Source organism: Canis lupus, chromosome 9 (genome assembly GCF_003254725.2).
Source record: "Canis lupus dingo isolate Sandy chromosome 9, ASM325472v2, whole genome shotgun sequence".
In the NCBI taxonomy this organism is placed as follows: Eukaryota; Metazoa; Chordata; class Mammalia; order Carnivora; family Canidae; genus Canis; species Canis lupus.
Genome location: NC_064251.1, coordinates 24,133,888 through 24,152,442, shown reverse-complemented (window position 1 = coordinate 24,152,442; position 18,555 = coordinate 24,133,888). Strand labels below are relative to the sequence as shown.

General features: G+C 39.8%; 1 protein-coding gene, 1 non-coding gene and 1 pseudogene across 24 annotated transcripts in view; 2 read left to right on the top strand and 1 right to left on the bottom strand.

Moving 5' to 3' along the window:
- Positions 1-1,692: 1,692 nt before the first annotated feature.
- Positions 1,693-2,729, top strand: LOC118355833 (proteasome maturation protein-like; annotated as a pseudogene).
- A 3,641-nt stretch (positions 2,730-6,370) lies between these two features.
- Positions 6,371-18,555, top strand: part of CDK12 (cyclin dependent kinase 12) — a 79,423-nt gene continuing 67,238 nt past the window's right edge. For all 23 annotated transcript variants that reach the window (XR_004818547.2, XR_004818545.2, XR_004818544.2 and 20 more), the window contains exons 1-2: positions 6,371-8,053; positions 12,955-13,836. Coding sequence is in view for 2 of the 23 variants with exons in the window: in XM_035720469.2 (XP_035576362.1) it covers positions 7,005-8,053; positions 12,955-13,836 (1,931 nt within the window). In the remaining 21 variants the exon portion in view is untranslated. The remainder of the gene's footprint in view (positions 8,054-12,954; positions 13,837-18,555) is intronic.
- Positions 18,185-18,291, bottom strand: LOC112655718 (U6 spliceosomal RNA). Its single transcript, XR_003133848.1, has one exon. It is a non-coding gene; the product is annotated as a U6 spliceosomal RNA (small nuclear RNA).

Genomic DNA, 18,555 nt, shown 5'->3' with positions numbered 1-18,555 from the left:
ACCCCCTCAAAGATAATTAATATTTAAAATGCTGACAAGCGTCTAAGGAATCCTAATACTGGGGCAGCCCTGGTGGCGCAGCGGTTTGGTGCCGCCTGCAGCCCGGGGCGTGATCCTGGAGACCCTGGATCGAGTCCCACGTCAGGCTCTCTGCATGGAGCCTGCTTCTCCCTCTGCCTGTGTCTCTGCCTCTCATTCTCTCTCTGTGTCTCTATGAATAAAAAATAAAAAAATAATAAAATTTAAAAAAAAAGGAATCCTAATACTTGTGTAATAACTAGGAGCTGGTAATATAAACACGAAAACAGAGCCCCAAACTTTGATGCACTCACTTGATAATAAGCTTCTGAAAACATGATTGGTCACAAAAATCAGTTACTCAAAATTTTTTTGTTAACTTATAATTGTGCCCCAAATATCAATATTAGATATACAGCTACATTTTCTCATGGAAACTATACACAATAATGTCTATATCAACTATAGCTAGGTAATTTTAAACCTTATAAGCTTAAAAATAAAATAAATTTTATCAAATTCTGGTCACAGAATAGAATAAGAAGTTATTTCTCATTTGAAAATACAGATAAGGGCCGCCTGGGTGGTTCAGTGGTTGGCGTCTGCCTTTGGCTCAGAGCATGATACAGGGTCCTGGGATCGAGTCCCACATCGGGCTCCCCCTGAGGAGCCGCTTCTCCCTCTGCCTATGTCTCTGCCTCTCTCTGTGTCTCCCATGAATAAATAAATAATCTTTTTAAAAATGCAGGTAAAATGACATTATTGAAAAATTTGTACTTCAAAAGTAAAGATAGGGAGAGACATGTCATTAAACAAGAAAATCATCTAAGATGCACATAGGAGCGATCTTTGTATATGGCAAAAAGGAACACTGGTCAAATTTTAAATGACTAAGCTTTGAGGGGGATTTCAGAGGACTCTTCAAAACCTAAAATCTAAACTAATAAATTGATCTAGGGCAGGGTTGGGGGAGTTATTGACTTTAGTTAAATATTTCCTCTTGAGTACGGCCTAAAGAGAAGCTTTCTGACTTGCGGAGGGATTTACAGGGAAAGTATAGTGTTCATCTGACTGATTACCTTGAGGTTCATAAAGTTGCCCTGACTCCCTGCCCTGGGAGGTCATGCAAATAAAGCAAATTGTGTAGTCCTGGGATTTCTGAGTTCAAAGTTTTTCTGTAGAGTGAAGCAACCCTTATTTTATAAAAGTGCTATTTTCACAAATTCTTGGACAAATTTCTGCAGTTTACACTTAATTTTGTATTTAAACACTTGAACAAAACTATATTTCCTAGAGTAGACATTTTTTCCAGCTTTGTTGAGATATTATTGACCTTAGAGTAGAATTGCATCCACCAAAAAGAGAAAGTGTGCTAGAATAGAAAGAGTACTGGTCTAAGATTAAAGAAAGAGCTATCCCTGATCCTGGCACTTCTTAACACTTAATGGGAATGTATTCCAACTCCTGAGTCTCAGTTTCAACCTTTAGATGCATGTGGTAATACCCATCTTGGCCACCTCCTGGGGTTATTTGTTAAACTAATATCTATTGACAGACTTGAAAGAGTTTGTGGAAAATTGAACAGTGCTACAGAAATAAGTCATAAAAATTCAGGAAAATCTTCATTCACTCATTCATGTATCCATTACAAGTCTACAGTCTTCAGTAGGCAGCCCGCAGATAATTTAAAAAGTTTCAAATAGGGCCCAGCGGCTGTTCACAGAGCAAGTGAAGATGAATGCCAGAGGACTTGGATCTCAGCTGAAGGACAGTATTCCAGTTACTGAACTTTCAGTAAGTGGACCTTTTGAACAGCATGATCTGCGAAAAGGTCTCCCTTGTGTGAAAAATGAACTTTTGCCCAGTCATCCTCTTGAATTATCAGAAAAAAATTTCCAGCTCAACCAAGATAAAATGGATTTTTCTACACTAAGAAACATTCGGGTTCTGTTTGTTCCACTAAAATTACAAATGGAATTCAAGGCCATGCAGCAGGTTCAGCGTCTTCCATTTCTTCCAAGTTCAAACCATTCACTGGATATTGGAGGGGTAATAATGAGACTACTGGATTTGAAGATATTCTTAATGACCCGTCACAAAGTGAACTAATGGGAGAACCACACTTGATGGTGGAATATAAACTCGGTTTACTGTAATCTGTTGTGCTGTTTATGAATATAGAGGGGCTGCATGTTGTTTATAGTCATCTTTTTACTATAATTTGATGTATACAGCATTAAAAGAATGGACACCTGAGAATTTTTGCTTAAATAGTATTTGTGATCATTTGAAATTATTTGGTCTTTGGTTTATGGCCATGTGACAATTGAAGCACTAAAGGGAGATGATTTTAAAACACCCAATTTATATGAAAACAATAGCCTTTAAAAATTTTTTTTAATTTATTCATGAGAGACGGAGAGGGAGAGAGAGGCAGAGACACAGGCAGAGAGAGAAGAAGGCTCCGTGCAGGAAGTCCGATGTGGGATTCGATCCCGAGACTCCAGGACCACGCCCTGGGCCGAAGGCAGACGCCAAACCGCCGAGCTACCCAGGTATCCCTGAAAACAATAGCCTTCTATATGTCTTTCAAAATTTGTTGTTAATGAGTATTTTAAAATTGTACAGATTTCAATTCAGCCTGTTTTCTGGGTATCCCATAAATTTAATTTTGATTACCATTATCAGCATTTGAGTCTACAGTCTTCATAGTAGCATCTCAGAATAAACATCTGTAATTGATTTCAGTGGTAAACACTACCAATTAAGCACAGTGTAGGGTATTATATACTATATTTTACCTTGTTTCAGTATAGCCTGTTGATATTTACAAGGAAAATACTGGATTTATTGATGCTATTTTAGAATTGTAGCTATTTGAATCTTTCAGTTTGAAAAGTATAATAAGTTCAAAGGTATTGATTTTGGTCTTGTCTTTTTTTTTTAAAGATTTTATTTATTTATTCATGAGAGAGAGAGAGAGAGAGAGAGAGAGAGAGGCAGAGACACAGGCAGAGGGAGAAGCAGGCTCCATGCAGGGAGCTCATCCTGGCACTCCATCCCGGATCTCCAGGATCACGCCCTGGACTGAAGATGGCGCTAAACCGCTGAGCCACCCCGGGGTGCCCTTGCTCTTGTCTTTAAAATGAAAAATCAACCAGCATATGTTGATTACACTGTTGTAATGCATAAATTTATATATCACAAAATGATTAAATTGAAAAAATTAGAATACTCATGTACATACACCGTATCCCTGAACAAATTCCATAATTATTTAAAAATAAATCTTCAAAAAAATAAAAAATAAATCTTCATTATAAAAAAAAAGAAAGTTTCAACTGCTCTTTAAATTACATGATGAATGTTATTCAAGATTTTAACACATTGCCATAATTCCTTTTTCTGTCCCCACTTTTCCATTTTACCATGAGTATGGGTACATCCTGGGTCAAAAATTTAATATCATTTAGGGATGCCTGGGTGGCTCAGTGGTTGAGCATCTGCCTTTGGCTCAGGTCATGATCTCAAGATCCTGAGATTGAATCCTGCATCAGGCTCCCTGCTGGGGCATCTGCTTCTCCCTCTGCCTGTGTCTCTGCCTCTCTCTCTGTTTCTCTCATTTTTTTTAAAGATTTATTTATTTTATTTATTCATGATAGACACAGAGAGAGAGAGAGAGAGAGAGGCAGAGACACAGGCAGAGGGAGAAGCAGGCTCCATGCAGGGACCCCATGCGGACTCGATCCGGGACTTCAGGATCGCGCCCCGGGCCAAAGGCAGGCACCAACCGCTGAGCCACCCGAGGATCCCCTGTTTCTCTCATTAATAAATAAATAAAATCAGGGCGTGTGGGTGGCTCAGCGGTTGAACGCCTGCCTTCAGCCCAGGGTGTGATCCTGGAGACCCAGAATGGAGTCCCACATCGGGCTCCCTGCATGGAGCTTTCTTCTCCCTCTGCCTGTGTCTCTGCCTCTCTCTCTCTGTCTGTCTCTTGTGAATAAATAAATAAAATCTTAAAAAAAAAAACTTGATCTCATTTAATAGATATAAAAAAACAGAGTACTTTTGCCAAACTCATGCCAGTATTTGATTGGTGGCTCAGTCATTTCATCTAATGGGCCATTAAGTCTCACGCCATATCATCATATCAAACACTGGTGGGAACTTTTTATATCCAGGCTCTCTTGCAGCAATGAATAAGGCGTTACCATACCTGAGTCCCAGTACTTAATTCTATCCTTTTATTTTTTTTCTTGATGGCATTAAATCTTTTTCCACGGTTGGGATGCGTGGGTGGCTCAGCGGTTGGGCAGCTGCCTTTGGTTCAGGTCGTGATCCCAGGATCCAGGGTTCCTGTAAGGAACCTGCTTCTCCCTCTGCCTGTGTCTCTGCCTCCGTCTCTCTGTGTCTCTCCTGAATAGATAAATCTTTTTTAAAAAAATAAAAATAAATTTTCTTCCATGGTTAATTAAAAAGTTTATCTTTTTTCATTTTAGCCAGCATTTATGGACTCAAACATTTATGCTAAAAAAATTTTTTTTGGTACCCATGTGACCGAAAGTAACAAGAACATTTTTAGGAAGTGATTTTTTAAAAATATTTTATTTATTTATTTATTTATTTATTTATTTATTTATTTATTTATTTATTTGACAGAGAGTGTTTTATAGCAAACACTAATGGGGGGCAGAGGGAGAGGGAGAAGCAGGTTCCCCACTGAGCAGGGAGCCTAGATCTGGGCTCAATTGCAGGACCCTGGGATCATGAGCCAAAGGCAGATGCTTAACAAACTGAGCCACCTGGGGACCCCCAGGGAGTGATTTTGAGAGTAGATTCTTCTGCATTTGTTCAAGGTGTTTTCTCGTCCCTAATTTATTGGCTGACCTTCCCATCTTTGCATATATGTATCCTACTTAATCTTCATGGCCCAACTCAATTGCCCTACATTTATAGAATTTTTTAACACTCCCAGCCTTCTTTAGAACCTTTGCAGTGCTCTGTGTTATTCTTATGACATTTATCATCTTATATCTTTTGGTATGAATATTTCCTCTATATTGGCTTGATGGCCTTAGGAGAAAGGACATTATTTCACAGAGAAGGGCCTTAAAGTATCATAGGTAATTTTTAAAAAGTTTTTATTTATTTTTTCATGAGGAACACAGAGACATAGGCAGAAGGGGAAGCAGACTCCAGGGACCATGTGAGACTATTCCAGGCCCCCAGGATCACAACCTGAACAGAAGGCAGACGCTCAACGATGGAGCCACCCAGGCGCCCTTTATAGATAAATTTGATGAAGAAAACAATCATTTTTTAAAAGATTTATTTACTTATATATGACAGAGATAGAGAGAGAGAGAGAGAGGCAGAGACACAGGCAGAGGGTGAAGCAGGCTCCATGCAGGGAGCCTGACGTGGGACTCGATTCCGGGACCCTAGGATCACACCCTGGGCCAAAGGCAGGCGCTAAACCGCTGAGCCACCCAGGGATCCCCGAAAACAAGAATTTTGGATGTCATTTAACCTCTCAGTACCTTAGTTTCCTCACATATACAATCCTATTTCAGATGATTGTTGTGAAGATGGAATGGGCTAATGTGGGCAGAGTTTTGAAAAGTAAAAAAAAAAAAGAAGAGCAGGGATATTTTATTTTTTCTTGCTCATGAATACTTTTACTTGTTCAATAATTTAATTTTCTGTGTGAAGAAAAAGGCTAAATGATTCCAGAAAAGCCACAGATGATCCCAAGAGGTGATGGGTTTTCGGGCTAAGATTTTAAACAGAGTAGTGAGAGGAATGCCACACTATACAAGAGCTACGCTTTGGTGATAGACGTTAATTTGAATCTCGTTTTTGGCAGTTGCTGGACTAGCTTTGTTACCTTGAGTAAGTTATTTAACTTCTGTGACTCTGAGTTTCCTATCTGTAAAATAGGGAAGAGGATACCGCGTTTTGCAGGATAGTGAGAATTAGACATAACGCGCGTGGTACATGCTATTTAAGTGGGAAGAATTATTAATACTTAGGGACTGGGGTTGAAATGTCCCCACATTCGCCCTTTGTCCTGTTGACAATATTTCCATCCTGGTAGTTAAAAGAGTTGTTATAAAGTATGCAAAGCTAGTTTTGTGCCGGAGCCTGCCGCTATTTGTTCAATGAGTTACCAATAAAGTTTTGAATAAAAAAAAAAAATCCTGCCACCGTTTCAATAAAGCTTTGCTCAAATGGAGAGCGGGAGCTTATCGCGAGAATCTGGCGGAACGCGTTTCTTGTTCAGGACCTACTCTCGCGTTGTTTAAGCAAGCCGTGGTGAGAGGTGAAAGGGAAGCACGAAATACCGCGAGAGCCCAGGGATTCTCGCGATATTTCCCGGGATTCCCCCTCCCCCCCTCCTCTAAGTGCCGTTTCGGTTTAACCTAGTGTGTGACTGAGTCTGTGTGAGGGAGCGAGTGAGTGTGTGAGGTGTTGAGGTGAGGCGGAGGCAAGAAGAGGGGCTCCCTCAGGAGCGAGGGACAAAGGGGGCGTGAGGCACTTAGGCCGCGGGACCCCAGCGACAGGAAGCCGCTCCGAGCCGGGCTACCGGGTAGCGGAAGGGCCCGCGCAGTCTTCACAGGGCCCCAGAGCCGGAGTCGGCCCCACTGCCCAGGGCCGTCGGCTTCCTACTTCCTCGACCTCCCCGGCGCCGGGGCCTGAGGATTGGCTCGGCGGGGGGAGGAGGGGAAACAGACTTGAGCAGCTACCCGTTGTCTCGCAACTCTACTGCTGAGGAACTCTCATTTCTTTCCTGGCTCCTTCACCCCCTACCTCATGTAGGAGGGTGCTGAGGAGTCGGGAGGGAGGAGGAGCCTGGGCTACTGTCCCTTCCCTCCCCACCCCCTTCTAGGGGCTCTTTGGTAGGCGTGGGGTTGGGGGGGAGGGTGGGGGTTACTTTTGGGAGTGCTGGGGAACTTTTTCCCCTTTTTGAGGGTAGGGGAAAGGGAATGCCCAATCCAGAGAGACATGGGGGCAAGAAGGACGGGAGTGGAGGAGCTTCTGGAACTTTGCAGCCGTCATCGGGAGGTGGCAGCTCCAACAGCAGAGAGCGTCACCGCTTGGTGTCGAAGCACAAGCGGCATAAATCCAAGCACTCCAAAGACATGGGGTTGGTGACCCCCGAAGCAGCACCTTTGGGTACAATTATCAAACCTCTGGTGGAGTATGATGACATCAGCTCTGATTCAGATACCTTCTCTGACGACATGGCCTTCAAACTAGACAGGAGGGAGAATGATGAACGTCGTGGGACTGATCGGAGTGACCGTCTGCACAAACATCGTCACCACCAGCACAGACGTTCCCGGGACTTACTAAAAACTAAACAAACAGAAAAAGAGAAAAACCAGGAAGTCTCCAGCAAATCGGGATCGATGAAGGACCGGATATCAGGAAGTTCAAAGCGTTCAAATGAGGAGAATGAGGACTATGGGAAGGCACAGATATCCAAAAGCAGCAGCAACAAGGAATCCAGGTCATCCAAACTTCATAAGGAGAAGACACGGAAAGAACGTGAGTTGAAGTCTGGGCACAAAGACCGGAGTAAAAGTCATCGGAAGAGGGAAACACCCAAAAGCTACAAAACCGTAGACAGCCCCAAACGGAGATCCAGGAGTCCCCATAGAAAATGGTCTGACAGCCCCAAGCAAGATGATAGCCCCTCGGGAGCTTCCTATGGCCAAGATTATGACCTTAGTCCCCCAAGATCTCACACCTCTAGCAATTATGACTCCTACAAGAAGAGTCCTGGAAGTACCTCAAGAAGACAGTCAATTAGCCCTCCTTACAAGGAGCCTTCCGCCTACCAGTCAAGCACCCGGTCACCCAGTCCCTACAGTAGACGACAAAGGTCTGTGAGTCCCTATAGTCGGAGACGTTCTTCCAGCTATGAAAGGAGTGGCTCTTACAGTGGGAGATCGCCTAGTCCCTATGGTCGAAGACGGTCTAGCAGCCCTTTCATGAGCAAACGATCTCTGAGTCGGAGTCCACTCCCCAGGTGAGTTATTTGTCTAACAGCCCTTTCTTACTTAGGCTGGGTCGTGAGGAACTGGCGATTAGTCATGTTAACGTTTTGTTGAAGCCCCCAGTCTTCCTCGTTAACTAGAACAATTTGCTATTGACTAGTTATTCAAGTAGTTGAATCTGGTCTTCTCTTAACCCAGAATTTGAGAAGTGGGGAGTTCACATGTCTAAAACTACTAAAGGTAGGTACTTCAGTGGTGAGATCGTCACTTGTAAGCTCCTGTGAGAAAAACCATAGGCTCCTGCTTCTTGAGTACAGAGTTGATAACTGAGTTTATCTCATAGCTTGTCTAGCAATTTCTGTTGTTGCATTGTTTTGAATGTTTTAAAATCACCTTGGTATTCGTGCTTTAGACCTTAGTGGACCTCACTGAAGATGTAAGAAACTATAAATTTTCATTTGTATAATTTTGAGGCCATTTGCTTAAGTCATTTATCATTTGTGTGTGTGCTGTCCACTGAATCTCCAGGGCTGTAAGTTTATTTCTTAATTGACAGTGTTTTGATAACTCTGGTTTTAACTGATGTTTTTACTGGAGTTCAGTTGTTTAGTCCTTTTTCTTTTTGTTGGTGTATAGCCTAGCAGAAATTGGTTCTAAGGATAATTTTATTTTCTTTACATCATCACCATTGACCTACCCTGTGACCACTGGCAATTTTCAAAATCTTTCTCTAAAAAACTAGTGGTAGTGCCTTTACCATGATGTTTTAACAAGAAAGGCATGTTAGTTTGAAATTTAATTGTTGAAATGAATTACTACTGAAAACTATGTTCTTATTCCTAGATGATGAGATGTACCTTCCTCTTTGTGGACTCACCTTTGTCCACAAAGAACATGGGCTTTGAAGTTATACCTGAACGGAATCCTAATCTTGCTTTGTGAACTTTGACAAATAATTTAATTTCTCCTTGCCCATGTTTCTTCGTAGTAAAATGGGAATAATAACTACCTACTTCTAGCATAGTTGTGAGAATTAAATTAGCTAATAAATGTGAAGTGTATAGCACAGTTCCTGGTTACCTGGAGGAAGACAGTAAATTCCATCTATGAGCAAGGAAATGTGTACAATGCTAGTGGAGAAATTATGCTATTTGTAAAAATCCATGCACGTCTTTTGTATGTTAATGTGAGTAATTTTTGCTGACTAAAAGTTATAATTATTCATAAGCCAGTTTGAATTAAACTGCAGAGTTCCTAGTTGTCAGAGGCTAAAAGTTCCTTAGTCGTCCTCCTCCCTCCCAACCCCCTCACCCCCATTTTATCACAATTTATCAAACAGAAAAGTTGTAAGAATTATAGTGAGGATCCATATATGTACTACCTAGGTTCAACAATTAATATATGCTGTATATTTTATCATATCCATCCATCCCTCCAGCAGTCCATCTTTTGTGGGTTTTTTATTTTTATTTTTTTTGGTTTTTTTAATCATCTTTTTTTTTTTTTTTAAGATTTTATTTATTTATTCACAAGATACACAGGCAGAGGGAGAAGCAGGCACCATGCAGGCAGCCCTACATGGGACTCGATCCCGGGTCTCCAGGGTCAGGCCCTGGACTGAAGGTGGCGCTAAACTGCTGAGCCACCTGGGCCGCCCCTCCTCTTTTGTTTTGATTCCTCTCAAAGTTACAGACATTAGTATACTTCACTGTAAGCATTTTAGTGTTATGTATAGCATTAGCTAGAGTTGATTTTTTTTTTTTTGAAGACGTGAGTAAAATTTATATACAGTGAAATGGATGTCTTAAGTGTACCATTTATAAAGTAGCTTACTTGTTTAAGGAAACATTCTCAAATTGTTTTCTTGAGGGGGTAATTTCATTAAGGCTGTTTTGAGAATTTTTACTGTAGTGAGTTTTGGGAATATGGAATCGCACTTGAGGCTGAAAAACTAAAACGACTTTCGGAAAGGACTTGCTTTGCAGTGATTCCTTTTGAATTCATATCTCAAGTTCTGTCTTCTCAGTTAATTGGAACTGTGCAGTAATGGTAAAAAATAAGCCAGGAAAGAATTAGAGACACAATATGATAGCATAGGACACAAATATAAACATTATATAATTTTAAAGTCACATGCATATTTTTAGTTGGGTTTTAGAGAGCATTATGTGTTTTTATGTGTGCACTACAGATTTTTCCTCATTCTTTGGAATTCCAGACAGTAAGTACAAAATTTTCTTAGAGTAGAACACGCAGATCCTTCTGTGATATCTCTATGGTTTTTCCTTGGGAGACACAGTCAAAATTAAACAAGCAACATCGTTTTAAAAGACTAAAAATGCTTTGCCAGAAATGCAAGGTCTTTGCATCCTTCAAATTAGTAGTGATTGATAGTAGCAATTTCATTTCACATTAATAGAACCTAACTCAATTCAGGGGGAAAATACATTTGTTTTTTGAGAACAGTTTGTATTGTTGCTCGCATTTACTTATTGGTTGTCTCCTGTTACCACCTCTCTCCTCCATCACTTTTACTCTTGAAATCTGGACCTCAAATATAGCATCTGTATCACTAAAAATGCCATAAGTATATGGCCATCAGGATGTTACTATTAACAATAAGCTTCTGTTCAGAAGTTGAAGGGTTTGTAACAGAGTTCCTTAGAAAGATTTAGTAATGCTGAATGATTAAAAAAACTAGTTTTTAGGGATGCCTGGGTGGCTCAGCGGTTTAGCGCCTGCCTTCGTGATCCTGGGGTCCTGGGATCGAGTCCCACATCAGGCTTCCTGCATGGAGCCTGCTTCTCCCTCTGCCTGTGTCTCTGCCACTCTCTCTCTGTGTCTCTTGTGAATAAATAAATAACATCTTTTATTTTTTTTTTAATTTTTTTTTTATTTATTTATGATAGTCACAGAGAGAGAGAGGCAGAGACACAGGCAGAGGGAGAAGCAGGCTCCATGCACCGGGAGCCCGACATGGGATTCGATCCGAGGTCTCCAGGATCGCGCCCTGGGCCAAAGGCAGGCGCCAAACCACTGCGCCACCCAGGGATCCTAAATAACATCTTTTAATAAAAAAAACAACAACTAGTTTTTAGAGCATGTGGTCCTTAGAAGTTTGTCCTGGGATAATAGAGATGGTAGTTTTATCCCAGCTCTAATTCAGTCAGAGAAAACTGTCAGCCAGTTATTTAGAAGTGTTAATTTTCTGAAGAATGTTTAGTAAATCCATTTAACCACTTTCAGTATTCTATATCATGTACATATACATGTTGTTATTACTGTTCTGAGTACTTTGATTTCAATAAAGACTTGTATTTTAACTAACTTTTGGGAGCAAATTTCCAAAAAGCAGTGTAGGTATAAGAAAACCATGGCTAATATCATATGAATTACTTACTATATATATATATACACACACACACTATTTGTTTTGAAAAATTTTGAATTATGTCAGTATTACCAATGACCAAAGATAAAGGGAGATATTGAAGCTCTGGAATGGGAACAATTTATTTAGACTACTGGGCAAATTGTTTTTTCAGTCACGTTTTTAGTGCTATTTTTTTTACCCCTCATGTAGAGGGGGAAAGCACATTAGGCTTTATGAAAAAGGCAAAAAGAATTAATGAGGGTTGGGTTTCAATTTAGAATAATCTACCTCATAGATTTCTAGATTCTTAATAATGAAGAAAATAAATTGAACATGCAACAGTACCTTGCTTTATGAGTTCCTAAAAAGTTGATTTGAAATCATTTTATGTATGAAATACCAGAAGTCTTTATAGTTTTGAGAACTTATAAATCATTTGGTAAGACAATTTTTTCAGCTTATCTATTTTGCAAATCCTAATAATTCTTGTATCTTAGGGGTTGTTTAGTATGGGCACAACTTAATTATTGACTGAGGATACAAGGAACAATCTTCTTGGGATCTGTCAATTAAATAGCTCTCTAGTTGAAACAGGGTTTGGTGAAGCATGCTAGTTACTTTTAATTTCCTGACTGTATAACTCACCTTTAGTATTTTTTTTATCATGTTTTTATTTTATCAGAGGTTTTTTTTTATTTTTGTTTTTGTTTTTTTTAAGATTTTGTTTCTTAAAATTGAGATGGAGAGTGAGAGAGAGCATGAGAGCACAAGGGCTGGGAGAGGCAGGTTCCTTGCTGAGTGAGGAGCCTGACAGGGCTGAATTCCAGAACCCTGGGATGGTGACCTAAACCGAAGGCAGATGCTTAACCAACTGAGCCACCCAAGGGCCCCAACTTTTTCACAGACTTAAACCAAAATTCTAAAAAAGTAATCATTGTGAATATGGGTGTTTTCCAACATGGGTAAAAAACACTCAACCACCTTCCATGAGTTGTATAAGTAATGGATAATTTTAGTATTGTATGATTGAAACATGATGTGTCCTGCAGGATTTAGTTTCTTGTAATCTATTTTTTAAGTAAACTTTTTTTTTTTTTTTTAAGATTTTATTTATTTATTCATGAGAGAGAGAGAGAGGCAGAGACACAGGCAGAGGGAGAAACGCTCCATGCAGGGAGCCTGATGTGGGACTCGATCCTGGGTCTCCAGTATCAGGCCCTGGGCTGAAGGCGGCGCTAAACTGCTGAGCCACCTGGGCTGCCCAACTTTGTTTTTTAGACCAGTTTGAGATGCGCCAAAAAGTTGTGAAGATAGTACAAAGAATTCTTATATGTCCTCGCACCCTATTTCCCCTATTATTATACATTAGTATGGTACATTTGTTACAGTTAATGAACCAATTCTGATATATTACTATTATCCGATAGTACCTAATTCATTTTTAAGATTGTTAAATTACTCAAAATGAGTTAAGTTACAGTGCTCTGTAGTTTAACTGATGTATTTTCCTCCCTATTGCTGTAGGCTACCCATTTTAAACTGCTTTTCTTTTTCCACTAGGAAATCCATGAAGTCTAGAAGTAGAAGTCCCGCATATTCAAGACACTCATCTTCTCATAGTAAAAAGAAGAGATCCGGGTCACGCAGTCGACATTCCAGCATCTCACCTGTCAGGCTTCCATTGAACTCCAGCTTGGGAGCTGAACTCAGTAGGAAAAAGAAGGAAAGAGCAGCTGCTGCTGCAGCAGCAAAAATGGATGGAAAGGAATCCAAGGGTTCACCTATATTTTTGCCTAGAAAAGAGAACAGTTTAGTAGAGGCTAAAGATTCAGGCTTGGAGTCTAAAAAGTTAACCAGAGGTGTAAAATTGGAAAAATCTGCCCCAGATACTGAACTGGTGAATGTACCACATCTAAATACAGAAGTCAAAAATTCTTTAGATACAGGGAAAGTAAAGTTGGATGAGAACTCTGAGAAGCATCCTATTAAAGATTTGAAAGCACAGGGATCAAGAGACTCTAAACCCATAGTATTGAAAGAGGAGATTGTTACTCCAAAAGAGACAGAGACATCAGAAAAGGAGACCCCTCCACCTGTCCCCACAGTTACTTCTCCTGCACCTCCTTTACCAACAACTACCCCTCCACCTCAGACACCCCCTTTGCCACCTTTGCCTCCACTACCAGCTATTCCACAGCAACCACCTCTGCCTCCTCCCCAACCAGCATTTAGTCAGGTTCTTACTTCTAGTACTTCAACTTTGCCCCCTTCTACTCACCCAAGGACATCTACTTTGTCCTCTCAGGCAAATTCTCAGCCCCTTGCACAGGTTTCTGTGAAGACTCAAGTATCTGTAACAGCTGCTATTCCACACCTAAAAACTTCAACGTTGCCTCCTCTGCCCCTCCCACCCTTATTACCAGGAGATGATGACATGGATAGGTAAGTCCTATAGTTAACTAGGAAAACTTTATCCTCTTGATCTAAATGTAATTCATTTTCTCAAACTGTCAAAACTAATATATGGATGTTTAAAATATTTTTATGAATAGGAAATGCTTTTGGTATTTGGTTGTCAGTGTAAAAGATTTTATTTATAACATTATTACTTAGAAGGAGAAAATTAGGGGCACCTGGGTAGCTCAGTGGTTGAGCATCTGCCTTTGGCTCGGGTCGTGATCCATTGGTCCTGGGATCAAGTCCCACATCGGGCTCCCCATAGGGAGCCTGCTTCTTCTGCTTATGTCTCTGCCTCTCTCTCTCTGTGTCTCTAATGAATAAATAAATATTTTTTAAAAAGGAGAAAATTACAGCTTGAGGCCTAGTAACCCTTTTCTTCATAAGTTTTTTTTTTCATAAGTTTATTGATAAACTTTTGATTAAAGTTTTTAAAAATCAATGGTGTTTTTCTCCCTAAATTTTTATGTTGCAGAAAATTTGTTTTCTTTTTGGATTGTTTTTCTTTTTTTAAAGATTTTATTTATTTGAGAGAGCAAGAGAGAGAAAGCACAAGCAAGGGAGGGGCAGAGGGAGAAGGAAAAGCAAATTCTCTGCTGAGCAGGGAGTCTGCTGCAGGCCTCAATCACAGGATCCTGGATCATGGCCTGAACCAAAGACAGCCTTTAACTGAGTGAGCCACTCAGGTGCCCCAAGATTTTTTTTTTTAATTTTTAAGTAATACCTACACCCAATGTGGGGCTCGGATTTATAATTCCAAGATCAAGAGTTGCATACTCTTCTCTAACTGAGCCAGCCAGGCATCCCTCCCCTCCCTGCCATTTAAAAAAAAATAATCTCTACACCCAGTATGGGGCTCTCAAACTCACGACCCTGAGATCAAGAGTTAGATGCTCCACTAACTGAACCAGCCAGGCACCCCTATATTGAAAACTTCAATAGCTGTAGAAAAATTTAAAGAATAATACAATTAATTCCTTTATACTCTTGACCAAGATTCATCACTTGTTAACTTTTTACATTTGCTTTAACTTTAGATATGATGCTTTACTTCAGAATACTTTAGCATACTTTAGCGTCTCTCTTCTAAGAACATTTTCCTTAAGAAAAATCTAAAAAACTTAACTGATTTAATGGTAAAATATCAATAATAATATTAAATATCCTTTGTGGTCCCCAAAAATGTCTTTTATAGCTGGATTCTTTTTTTTCTAATCTAGGAAAAGAATAAACCAGGTTTATTTTGAAAGGCACTGCTTAAAAAAAAAAAAAAAAAAAGTTATCCTATAAGAAGTGGAAGAACAGTATGTAGAATATTTACTAATTAGAATATAAATTCACAATGGGATGATGAGAAGAGCTTTAATTTTGATGGGTCCTCTGAATAATGAGAAGTGAAATTCTTCTGAAGCATGAATCTGATTTTATGGAAGGCATTAGGAAATACATTCTATATCTTGACAGGACTAGCTAGGCAAGTACCATCAAACAAATATGATTTATCAGTGACATATGCCATGGTAGTATGTGTTACTGGTGTTTTCTAAGGTGATCCTACCCTCTTGTTCTCTAGGATATGTTTCACTTTATTGCAACAAACTTTCATTGTAAGCATGAAAGTAAGTACCATGGATCTTGCATTCCAGACTAATTCCTAAACCTCCATAATTTTCCAAGTGATGTCAGTAATTTATTTTATTTATTTGAGAGGGAGAGTGAGAAAGCATGAGTGGGGACAAGAGGACAAGCAGGCTTCCCACGTAAACAACTTGAAATATGACCAGTTATCCCTTTCTCCTTAAAGCAGGTTGTTTAAAAAGTGATTTACTTTTACAAACTTCTATTAAAAATTTGAGTTAATACATTAAAAATGAGAACTAAACATTCCATTAGCAAAATACTAAATTCTGAATGCTCCAAAGATCTTTTTATAAGGGCTTAGTACTTTAAAGATAAAGCCTTTAAAAGTGGCATAGACTCTGCTAAAGTCTGGTAAACTCTAGCTGAACCAGGTTTCCAAAAAAATTGATTGGAAATGAAGACTTTAATTTTTTTAGTAAGCTCTGTGCCCAATGTGTGGCTTGAACTCACGACCCTAAGATCCAGAGTTTCATGCTCTACCAATTGAGCCAGCTAGGTGCCCTGGAAAGGAAGATTTTAAAAACCTTATGTGGTTAAAGATTTTATTTATTCATTTGACAGAGAGTGCGCCAGGAGCGCTTGTGCACAAGCAGGGGGAGTGGCAGGCAGAGGGAGAGGGAGAAGCAGGCTCCCTGTGGAGCAGGGAGTCCTATGTGGGGCTTGATCCAGGGACCCAGGATCATGACCTGAGCCAAAGACAGATGCTTAACTGACTGAGCCACCCGGGTTTCCCCCACATCAGTAATTTAAATGATGATGCGTTTCAGCTCTTTATATTTTTCAAGATTATATACTCTGCCTTTTAAGAAGGTGCAAATTCAATTAAAAAATTATTTTTAAAGAATGACTCCATTACTATTCATAGTGGTAAGTCTGATTTTATTTTAATTTTTTAAGAAGATTTTATTTATTCATGAGAGAGAGAGAGAGGGGGGGGGGCAGAGACACAGGCAGAGGAAGAAACAGGCTCCATGCAGGGAGCCTGATAGGGGACTCAATCCCAGGACTCCAGGATCACGCCTTGGGCCGAAGGCAGGCACCAAACTGCTGAGCCACCCAGGGATCCCAGTAAATCGGATTTTTAAAATTTTTTTAGTAAATCTGATTTTAAAGAAAAATTCTACATGCTTTAATATTATCAATTCTGCTATATCCTGAGAATTGCAAAGGAGAAATATAAAACCTGAAATTTATGTAAAAAAATCTATTTAGGTACACAATATATTTCTTTTTTTTTTTTTTTTTTAATTTTTATTTATTTATGATAGTCACAGAGAGAGAGAGGCGCAGAGACACAGGCAGAGGGAGAAGCAGGCTCCATGCACCCGGAGCCCAACGTGGGATTCAATCCCGGGTCTCCAGGATCGCGCCCTGGGCCAAAGGCAAGCGCCAAACCGCTGTGCCACCCAGGGATCCCCACAATATATTTCTTTTTTAAAAATTTTTTTATTATTTATTCATGATAGTCATAGAGAGAAGAGAGAGAGGCAGAGGCACAGGCAGAGGGAGAAGCAGGCTCCACGCCGGGAGCCCGACTCAGGACTCGATCCCGGAACTCCGGGATCGCACCCTGGGCCAAAGGCAGGTGCTAAACCGCTGAGCCACCCAGGGATCCCCTGTATACAATATATTTCTCATAGATAATGACCTATGCATTTCTATAGTTTTTATTAGAAAAGAAAATAGCAGTTGAGCATTATCCAGTGGGACTCTGGGCCATGATCTATCTATAGGAGCCTTGTTTAAATATTGGTTTACATAGTGGCTAGAACAATATCGGTGTGGCTCAGGATCTTCATTTTGAAATGTTTACTTGGCTAACCAAATAATTATTGAACTTACCTACTATGTATCACTGTAGAATGCTGATTTCCAGAGGTGGAATAATTTTGATAGGCACATAGGGATTTCTATCTTTTAGGTTGAAGATGAAAGGTAAAGTAAGACCATTCAGTACTTATTTGAGTATATGTGGCTATCTTTAAGAATGTGTATGAGAAAATGAAGTGAACAGAAGCATTTTTTGTTATATATCAATTCTGATTCTGAAAATATGACTTTCACCTCATAGTCCAATGTAATTTATTGGACTATGTAATTTTATTGTAATTTTATTTTTATTTTATTTTTTTATTTTTTAAAGATTTTATTTATTCATGAGAAACACACAGAGAGAGAGGCAGAGGGAGAAGCAGGCTCCATGCAGGAAGCCTGACGTGGGACTTGATCCCGGGTCTCTAGGATCACACCCTGGGCTGAAGGCAGCGCTAAACCGCTGAGCCACCCAGGCTGCCCTGTAATTTTAATAGTATGATAATTATGTAAAAACCGTTACACAGGGGATTCCTGGGTGGCTCAGCGGTTTGGTGCCTGCCTTCGGCCCAGGGCTTGATCCTGAAGTCCTGGGATTGAGTCCCACATTGGGCTCCCTGCATGGAGCCTGCTTCTCTCTCTGCCTCTCTCTCTCTCATGAATGAATAAATAAAATCTTAAAAAACAAAACAAAACCCATACACAAGAACAAAACATCTATTTTCTGTGGATACATATGTCTGTGTATATATCCATATAAATTCACATCAGAAAATCCAGAAAGATAAATATTAAGCTGATAAAATTATTATCTCTGTGGATGGGACTTATAATGAGGATCAAAGGTAAAGGGACCTTATCCCCAAAATTTTAATATTTTAAAAGTATGGAATGCTTCATAGATTTGCTTGTCATCTTTGCGCAGGAGCCATGCTAATCTTCTCTGTATTGTTCCAGTTTTAGTATATGTGCTGCTGAAGTGAGCACCAATGTAATTACTTTTAAATGTATGATTATTATTAGCTTTCCACACAAACACAAATGAATTATTAAAGGTAGAAAAATGGAAATGAAGATATCTTCCACAATCTATTTTTTCATTTTGTATTTTAAATTCAAGATGGCTTTTGTTTTCATCTTTATTTTTTGGTGCCATGTTACACGTATATCATACTAGTGGCACCTGTCTTTTGCATGAAAAATAATTTTTTGGCAGCCCCTGTGGCGCTGCGGTTTAGCACTGCCTGCAGC